Source organism: Leptonychotes weddellii, chromosome 6 (genome assembly GCF_054177405.1).
Source record: "Leptonychotes weddellii isolate Sample4059 chromosome 6, ASM5417740v2, whole genome shotgun sequence".
Classification (NCBI taxonomy): domain Eukaryota; kingdom Metazoa; phylum Chordata; class Mammalia; order Carnivora; family Phocidae; genus Leptonychotes; species Leptonychotes weddellii.
Genome location: NC_138374.1, coordinates 61,987,057 through 61,996,853, shown reverse-complemented (window position 1 = coordinate 61,996,853; position 9,797 = coordinate 61,987,057). Strand labels below are relative to the sequence as shown.

The window sequence follows — 9,797 nt, the reverse complement described above, 5'->3', positions numbered from 1 at the left end:
TCCTTTACCCCTGGCCCCTCCCCGAGGAAGTGAATCCCTGCTCTCACTGTGGGTGTCGGGGGTAGGCTGTGTGTGTGTGCTTATGTCTGGGGAAAAGAGGACAAACAATGGAAATGTTTATTTCCCTGTTCACATATTTAGGGGAACCTATAGTGTTTGGGAAGTGGTAATATTGAGAAGAGGACCAGGCTTTAGCTTTTGGTGATGCTAAAACATTTGGAAGAATCTAATCTTACAGAGTAAACACAAAGCACTCCCCAAGAAAAACTGCTAAAACGTCAAAGGGGATACCAACAAGCAAACATTAAGATGGAACTAGGTTAGTTCTCCCCTCCTCCTTATCCCCTGGGCACGCACAACAGAACACTTTTCAGAGGTTATTTAGGATAATCTCATGAGGACGAAGCCAATGGAAACAGAGCTTCATGTGATTCTTCAATCACTGAGCTACAAAGCTGGTGCTTATGTTCCAGATCACAGCAGATTAAAGGACCTCATTTGGGGGCAAGCGTGAGTATGGGCTTAGCTTTGCCATGTCGAACCATCTACAAATGCCCAGGACTCGGATCATGCCCCACTGCTGGGTCAGGGAACACAGGTGTGGGGCAGGTACAGTCTGGCTTCTCCTCTCTTGTTCTTCTTGCCCACAAGAGCAGTCAGTCTGCACGACTTTCGTGTGGGTGTTTTTGTGTGAGCAGATCTTGGGAAATCCATCCTCAGCTTGTACCAGTATCTGGGAGAAGACTGGAGATCAACTCTCCAGCAGAATTTTCAAAAATTAAAGAAAGATCTTTAATTGCTTCTATTTAGCTGAGGAGAAGGAACCATAGCTTTTGTAATCAGCTTGGGAAACCCAACCAGACTGGACAACTGGGGGTATTCTCAACGCCTGCCGCCAATCCAATCTTATCCCACTAAACAAAAGATAAAACCAGAGGCCATGAACTCACAGCTGGCTCCATCTTGTTATCTAAGGCCGGTCCCTAGTTGGGGATTGATCTAGCTCAAATGCAGAATTAGCCAATTTGACCATTCTCTGCGATCTCTAGAATGTCTCTACTGGGAAAAGAAGTGGATGCTAGTATCTTGTACCATTTTTTTCCCTCTGCCATAGAGCAACCAATGGCAAAGGGTAGTAATGGGAAACTTTTCATAGAAGTATCTAACACAAAATAATTTTGCTAAGACACTGCAAAGGGGGAGGTGGCAGAATGTCGGGTATATAAAATAGAAGGCAGACTTGTGTAGTGTAAGCACTTGACAATTAGCTTTTTTGATTGTAGTGTAAGTGCCTGGCATTAAGTTTTTGACCGTCGAGGCATCCATTTCAAAGACATTCATCTCAAACACACAGCCAGCTACACAGCTAGATACAAAGCCCAGCCACCCTACCCACGAGGTTCCCTCTTTTTTAAAAAAAGCTCTGGTAGACCATTTGGCCCACTGCTTGATTTTCCTTCAAGCACTTTAATTCCTGCTTTTATGTTTGAAGTTCACCAATAAGGAGCCTGCGAAACCTTAGGGGCCTACCCTCGACCCCAATAAAGGCAGAACCCCAGGCCTGTGTACTCTCTCTCTCTCTCTACTCAGGACATCACTCTGTGGCCCCAGGTGTGCCATGTACCCTCCAGAACCTGTAAGTAATAAACCTTGTCTTTTCAAAGTTCCTTGGGTTGTTGCCGAGATACATCTTGCAATCCTAAAAAGATCCACAAGGGTCAGTCTGGCCTCAACGTTGGCTCTGGTTGGGGAAACGTCTTTGGGGGTTCACCACAGGAAGTACAGGCCCAGGTGAGTTCTCTCGGGCATTCCTAGTTGATGGCATCGCTGCCCATAGGCTGAGACCAACCCCAAACAATTTGGCCACATTTATTTAAACTGAAGCTGAAAGAACGGGTCATTTAGGAAACTTGTAATAGTCATCCCCTTCACTGGGTTCAAAAATGAGTCTAGCACTTCTAATTGTGGGTCCCACTCCAGAGATTTCTTGAAAATAGGGTCTGGAAAATGAAGGGCTCCACCCGAGAGGGTCTGGTGAGCATGATTCTGGGAGTGGTTGGAGAGAACAGCTTTTTAGTGGCTTGTTCGAGGGAAGGAAGGAGCAGAACCAAAATGGAAACATATTCTGCTTTGCAAATGGGTTAAGAAACCCTCCTGGTTTCTCAGGTGGATCGTGGAGAAGGGAAGAAAGGGGTCATGGCTCCAACAGTCTCCTGTGACTTCCCAGGGACTGAGCCACTAAATGAAGAGGAAATCTTGAGCCTGTTACTCACTGGGTGATGGCTTTCTTCTCTGAAAAGATCCTCAGGCAGAAATCGGCTTCCTGATGGGGCTCAAAAGTGCTGGGAATCAGGATGTATTCCCCAGGGGGCAATTTGAAGCGGTCGGAGACTTCTCTCAGGTTGATGAACGTTTTGCTTCTGGCCTGGGAAGCATTGTACCTGAAGAAGTTTTTGTTCAGATGCTCGTCTTTGCCAGGGCTCTGCAATGGAAGCATAATGGGGTTGATTCTATAAGGAAGGCCATTGGTTTTGGGTATTTGGACACAGTTGGGGGACTGGCCACTGAGTCTCGGGCATGTGGCCAAGGAGGAGCTGAGAGTCCAGCACCTTAGGCGGTGGGCTCCGAAGAGTGGCTTAGTTCCTACCCACCTGGTAAATGGTGTAGCCAATGGTCAGCATGTCGGCTCCAAACCTCTTGAGTTTCCTTCGATCTTTCTGCATCAGGGCTACGAGGAAAGTGCAGTCCTCCTGCCCCTCATCTTTCTCAGTCAGGGACAATTTTATTTGTGGATTGGTCCAGAAGGTATCTGCCCTTTGAAAGAGGTGAATTATTTCATCTTCCTTAAAAAAACCACAAAAGACATGCACACACACACACACACACACACACACACACACCACACTCCATCCACCCCCACCACATCCTCCCAAACCTGAGAAAGTCATTCATTTCTTCTCTCCCTGTTCCGATGGCCCTTGTGCTCTACTTCCCGTAACCCCGGTGAGAAGGCCAAGTGCTCCCCTTTCAACTCCACCTTCTCTTGAGCCATTTCCCATGCAGCTTATAAAGACATTCTTCTGGGTCCCCGATTTGCTCCATCTTATTTTTCCTGTGTGATATTTCAGAGGAGAGTGCTGTGCCCCTCTGGTTGTGCAGTGTGAGCAGAATCCACCCCACTCCCAGCTCCAAGCGTGAACGCTGATTGGTTCATCCTAGTCCCTCTTGCTGCGGACGGTTGGAACAAATCCAATCAGCCTGAAGCATTCACCAGGCAATATGGGTACAAGGAATTCCCAGTTAGAGGGAAGTTGGGGCCTTTCGTTGGATGACCCTGTGCACAAGTGAGGGCTCAGGAAGTCCTGGATGGTGCTGGCAGCCCTCCTGTGACTATAAAGAAATCCAGACTGAGGAAGAAGTCAACAGAGGAAAGAGGACAGAGCAGAGAATTCCAGACCAATGAGTTGATGGAACTATGCCTGAAGCCCACCCTACTTCTCTGAACTTTTCAGCTATGCAAGGAAAAAATTCTTTGAATTGCTAAACTAGCATGAGTTGTGCTTTCTATTACTTGTCATGGGAGATAACCTAAGTGACCAAACAAGAGTTTCCCCGAGCAATTCTTATCTGACTTCCAGCTACATCTCTGTAGCCCTCACCAGCCATCCCGGAAATCCTACTAACTCCACACTCAGGCTTTCTCTAGGGTCCTGGCGCTGACCTGCTGATGTCCCCCAGACTGCACTGGACACTTGGCAATGACAGAGAGGGTGACAAACAGATTACCAACCCAGGAAATTGCGGCAGCCCCCGGCCGTGGAGCCCCGCACCCAGCTTCCTTGATGGACCGTCACCTCCCACTTGTGGAGAGCATCCTCCTCCAGGGCGTCAGGAGTGAGGTTGCAGATTTCCACTTTGTCGAAGTGGGCCTTGAAGTCCCTAAACGCCATCCTGCAACAAGGTGGAGAGACACCATTCTCCATAGGAAGTGATGGTGATGCCATGATCCATTCATTCGCTTAATCATCTAACCAACCGGTAGTGAGTGCCCGCACCTGTCCTCAAGGACGGAGGAGAACTCACGTGTGGGCAGACAGAAAATACACAAGCAAAGCTAAGGAAAACCCAGGTTCAGGGACTGTAGCCCACCCCTTGCATCTAGAGTGGGATATAAGCAGTGATGTGCGGGTCAAGGCTCTTAGGAAGTGGGGGTGTCTCCTCCAATCTTTCCTGTCTTTCCTCTTCTGCTGGCTTCCTGCAGATGGCTGGGTGACCCCAGGGGATGGTGGGACCACACAGAGGAAGGGGCTTGGGTCCCTGAATCACTGCATGGGGAGAGCCACCCACAGAATAGGGATGTCCTCCTGGACTGTTACAATTAGTGAGAAATAAACTTTATTGCATTTGAGTCTTTATACGTTTTGAGTCTACTTCTTACAGCAGCTGGTGTGACCCTAAGTCATTGGTGCCTTGAAGTATGGAGCCACCGTGACAGAATTCTAAACTATGTGATATCAGCTTAGCACTTGGGCAGGTTTCAAGGAAATATTAGGGCTGGAAAATAGATATCCACATTACAAATGGCAGTATACTTGTTAAAACTGTAAAAATATGGAAGACAGAGGCTGTGTTCAAGGGGAAAAGGATGGAAAAAGCTAGCATATTAGTGTGTGTGCTGGTTTTTGCTTGCTGTGTTTAATAAGGCCTGTAAGAAAAAAAGTGAGCTCAGACAAGAATTGACTGGTTTGCTCATCAGGGAAGAAAGCTGGACATCAGAAATGTGTGGTCTTGCAGGGTTGGAAGAGCCAACTGTTTTCTGGACCCCACAGGAAGAAACAAGATCAAAGAAGCTTCTAGAAACAAAGGCCCATTAAAAACTCCCAGTTAAGCAAAGAGATTCCACCCCATAGAAAGTCCAGATTAGGAATGTTTCCTGCCCACTTAGGTCTATTTTTTTGGATGCTGTCAAGGTCACTGTCCTCAGGGGCCTTTGTCATCAAGTGGGACAAGGGGGTAGCCCCCAGGAGCAGCGGGGCTGCCTGTCTTCAAATACACCACGCAAACTTGGATGATGGGTAGTTCAGAGGAGGGATGCTGGGCTGGAGACCCAGGCTCAACCCCATCTTCATATCAAATTCTCTGCCAACCTGGGTGAACATAAGGGGCTTGAGACCAATGTATTTGATTTACCAAAGAAACTGAACAAAGACAGACAGAAAGCAAGCAAGCAAACCAAGGGCTCTAGGGCACTGTGCTCATACCTGTTATATAGTTAATACCGAAAGGAAAACAGAGACGAGCACCGTACCAGAACTCCCCGTCGTCGAGAGCCGTGTGACACAGACGCTTTTGCTCGGCTGCGCCAATGGAATGCCACTCGGAGGAACTAGGAGGAGTAAGCAAAGCCGGCTGAAACAAGACTGGCCTTGTCGGGGCGTGAGCGTCCCTCCCGAGGCGCCAGGGTGGTGGCTGTGTGGGGCTTGATCCTGGTCAGTGCCTACTCCCTGGGCCCCGGGAACGCCCCAGGGGATCTAGAAGCTGGTTGCAAAGTGCGCGTCCAAGAGCAGCCAATGGCCAAAGGTCCTCGGGATCATTTGAAGTCCCTCTGTAGGGGCTTATCACAGGACCATCATAGGACGTTGAACACTAGCAAGGTAGCAGAAACTTCTACTGCAAGTCAGAAGGGGACTGACGTGTGCCCCAGAGCATCTCCCGATCGCTCTTCTTCATTGGTAAGTGACTTTTCAAAAAGTGATAATAGTATCTTATGTTTGCTTGGGCTTGACATTTCACATACTAAACGCTTTCTTTAGGTGAGCTCTCCAGGAAGCCTCCAAGTTCACCGTGTCTCTGCGACCCCTACAGCCGCCTCCAAATTGTTCCAGCTGAGTAACTGCCGCCGGGGTACCCAACCGACGTGGCCCCCTCATCCACACCCTGCAGAGCTCGTCCCGGGAAGGACCCAGGAGAAGCCCCTCTCCAGGTCCTGCGCGGCAGGGTCAGAATAGCAGTACCCAGAGCCAGGACCTTCCGAGGGGCTCACACCCCAAAAGGGGCCTGCCAGGCTAACGCGCTTTCAGTACTTCGCTCCTAACAGGCGGGGTCAGGAGCAGGGATCAGGATGGGGACCTGCCCTCCGTCACCCCGAGGCTGAGTGGGAGCAGGAGGAAAGCTCGCTTCCAGCCTTGACCCCAGGAAATGCACTTCCCTTATTTCTCCCTCTGCGTGTTTCCCAGGAGAAGAAAAAAAAAAAAATGGCCCTTTTACACGCTGTGTTCTCTAAACGGAAGAACACTCTAATAGTCTATGTGTGATATGAAGCAGGCTCATTAATTTCAATTTCAATATGTCTGTTCTTTCCATTTCTGCCAGGAGAGGGAGGCCGATCTCTTTCCTCCTGTGACGTTGGTGTGAATCCATCTCTGCCAAAGGCCCTGGGCTCTGAGACGGCAGAAGCCAAAGTGGGGGGAAGGTGGTGGGACAAGAACCACAATGGGACCACAAGCCCCCGCACCCTCAGGCTGGAGTCAGGTTAACAGAGACACAGACACTGATGGCTGGCGACATGGTGGCCTCGTGCTCTGAGGACAAACACAACTCAAGTTCGTTTACTGAGGCTCTAGACATGCTGGAGGTCTCCCCAGAGTCCCACGAGCTGTGAGCAGGCAGGGGTGGGACAGCAGGACCCCAAGATGGCAGAGTCCTGGCTGAGGGAGCAGGTGGCTCAAGTGGGCCCTGCCCAAGCACATCTAAACGTTCCCGGATGCTAGCCACCTGGGCCGCTTCGCGAGGGATGAGGAAGGGACACATACCCGCAAGGGAGCCCTTTCTATATAATTGGGGGCCAAGAAATAACCCTGGTTGACTGCTCTGGAAGTCCAGACTCCAGACTCCACTGGATCTCTAGCCAATGGCCAGGGACCAATCAGAGAGAACCCTGTAGTGACCTGCTTGGCAATATTTCGGGGATTCTCACACCTCAAATACTCATGGCCACCCCTACCCCCCACACGTGCGTTCACACACACACACACACCCTGCATATTGGAGCTACTCATCACTGGAGATAAAGCCTCTCACAATATCATGGGGAGATGACATCTCCCCATGGGAGGGAGTATATCCACTAACGTAAGTAACAGTACCTGGAAAGGTGAAAAAGCCGTTACAAGGGTGTTCAATTTTGACTGCATGGTGGGCCAGAGGGCTGAAGAGGGAGGAAGTGAGGTCACCCCAGCAGCAGGACAGTCCCCTGAACGAGAGCCAGGAGGGAACTGTAGACACAGTGCCCCTTCTTCATACGCCTGCAGAAGCCCCAGGAAGGCAAGGAGGCAGGGACTGACCTGTCACTCCAGGACCCCTTCCACTCAACCTGGCCCCAAGGGTTCCGCACTCTGATGAGCTCCGTTTTCTGGCCTTGGAAGTTTACCTAGAGGGGAAAAACATCAGGGCAATGTGGAATGATAAATTCATGCGTGAGCTCCAGAGTACTTCTCCTCCAGCCACGGTTGGCTTTCCCAAAAGCCTCTTGACTATGACACGCAAAAGACATGTCAAAACTCATCAATTCTTAACTAGCCCTTGGAACTCTCTAATTCCTAGTGAGCACAGTGGCTGGCATCACCAACAATGATTATTAATCACCCCAGAATTGGATACGCTGCATCTGGGAAATAAAGTAGAATTACAAATAACAAGAAATTAGTTCATGTGAATCTTCAAATGAATGAGTTTTCTGTCTGGATTGGAATCGCCCTAGAGGCGGGGGTCGAGTCTTATTTATTGGTGTATCGTCAGCATCTAGCACAGCGAGAGGTAAAGAGTAGTTTGTCCCAAGTGCTCAGGGACCTATGAGTGAGTTTTCTTCATCCTTAATATCTTACTCACAGATGAACGAAAAGTATATAGGCACACGCTGGGAATTTAAACAACGATACACAAAAACCACTTCCAAGTCTTCTGAATCCAATATTCCCCCTTTCAGGTGTCAGGTGAGGATTTCTGCTGTCCATATGGAGAACCCTTGAGCCAGTAAAGAAAGATGTTCAGCCATGCCCTTCATGCTCTGCCCCGGACCAGGAGAAAGGGCCAGTGCATTTCAGAAAGATTTTGGAGGAAAGAGAGTAGAAGTAAAAAACTTCTATTCATCAACTAACCAGAAATTTTAGCTCAAAACACTTGATCCTCATGCGCTGGGCACAAATCATATTTTTGATGTGTAAAAATTAGGTTAGTATAACTTCTGCAGAGTCTAGGATGCAGCTTGCAGCTCATCATTTAAGATGTTCATTACGTGAAATGTGCAGGCAAGGTAAGTGTCTTGGAGGTGGACAGAAAGGAAAAGCCATTGAACAGATGGGGTGGAAGGTTTCTATTACTGGAAACAATATTTGGAAGCTGCAACATTAAAAATCACATGCCTACTGGGGCGCCTGGGTGGCTCACTCTGACTCATGACCTTCGGCTCAGGTCATGATCTTGGGGTCCCAGGATTGAGCCCCGCATCGGGCTCCCTGCTCAGTAGGGAGCCTGCTTCTCCCTTCCCTCTGCTCCCCAACCCCCGCTCGTGTTCTCTCTCGCTCATTCACTCTCTCTCTCTCAAATAAATAAATAATCTTTTTTTTTTTTTTAAATATTTATTTATTTGACAGAGAGAGAGAGACAGCGAGAGAAGGAACACAAGCAGGGGGAGTGGGAGAGGGAGAAGCAGGCTTCCTGCGGAGCAAGGAGCCCGATGCGGGGCTTGATCCCGGGACCCCGGGACCATGACCTGAGCCGAAGGCAGGCGCTTAACCGACTGAGCCACCCAGGTGCCCTAAATAAATAATCTTTAAAAAAAATCACATGCCTACTCAAGGGAGTGATTGGCAAGGCATTAGGGGCAGGGAAGGAGGGGAGAAGAGCCTATGCAAATAGTTCAGCTCTAGAGAATCTCATTGCATCCGCCACCCTGCAAGCTCTGCTCACAGTCCCCTGGTGAGGAGGCAGGACAGGCTTCCTTCCGCACTCCTTACTCCCCACTCCTCTGGACTGTGTCACTCAAAATGTGGGCAGCAACAGGAGAGGTCAGAGGTGCTGAGTCCTCTACAGACCGGGTTTGAGACTCGTCCAGCGGAAGCATGAAGTGGGCTTTTGGACTTCACTGAACTAGAACCTGAAAGAATGTGGCCCTTGGCTTCTTGTCCTCCTCTTCCATGTCATTCCCCCTCCCTTCTCTTTCCCACATGTCCCTTCAGGAGCTCTTGTCTAAACCAAGCACTCCCTAGAAGTCAGAGGGGGTACTGTGTGGGGTCTAGTAACCCATGGGGGTTACTAGTTCTACACTGGGCCACTGCTGCAGAGAACGGGACTTTTGACGGTTATTTTTATGTGTCAACTTGACTTGGCCACTGGTGTCCACATATTTGCTTTTACACAGTTTTGGGTGTGTCTGTGAGGGCGTTTCTGGATGAGATTAGCATTTGGATTGGGAGACTGAGTAAAGCAGAGGGCCCTCCCCGATGTGGGTTGGCCTCATCTAATCCGTTGAAGGTCTGACTAGAGCTATAGAAGTTGGAGGAAGGGAGAATTCATTCTCTGTGTCTGACTGCTGAGCTGGGACTTTGATTCTCTTCTGCTCTTAGACTGGGACTTATACCATTGATTCTCTTGGTTTTTGGCTTTTGGACTTGGACTGGAACAACCCCACCAGATTTCCTGGGTTTATAGCTTACAGATGGTAGATCATAGGACTTCTCAGCCTCCATAATCATGGGAGCTAATTCCTCATTCCCTATCTATCTATCTATCTATCTACC

At 49.2% G+C, this 9,797-nt stretch overlaps 1 protein-coding gene across 1 annotated transcript in view; it reads right to left on the bottom strand.

The window, feature by feature from the left end:
- CAPN9 (calpain 9) overlaps window positions 1-9,797 on the bottom strand; it is a 44,274-nt gene that overhangs the window by 16,278 nt on the left and 18,199 nt on the right. Inside the window, exons 7-11 of the mRNA XM_081824260.1 lie at window positions 7,344-7,429; window positions 5,309-5,386; window positions 3,791-3,951; window positions 2,652-2,809; window positions 2,274-2,482 (exon numbers count right to left, since the gene is read on the bottom strand). Coding sequence (XP_081680386.1) covers window positions 2,274-2,482; window positions 2,652-2,809; window positions 3,791-3,951; window positions 5,309-5,386; window positions 7,344-7,429 — 692 coding nt within the window. The remainder of the gene's footprint in view (window positions 1-2,273; window positions 2,483-2,651; window positions 2,810-3,790; window positions 3,952-5,308; window positions 5,387-7,343; window positions 7,430-9,797) is intronic.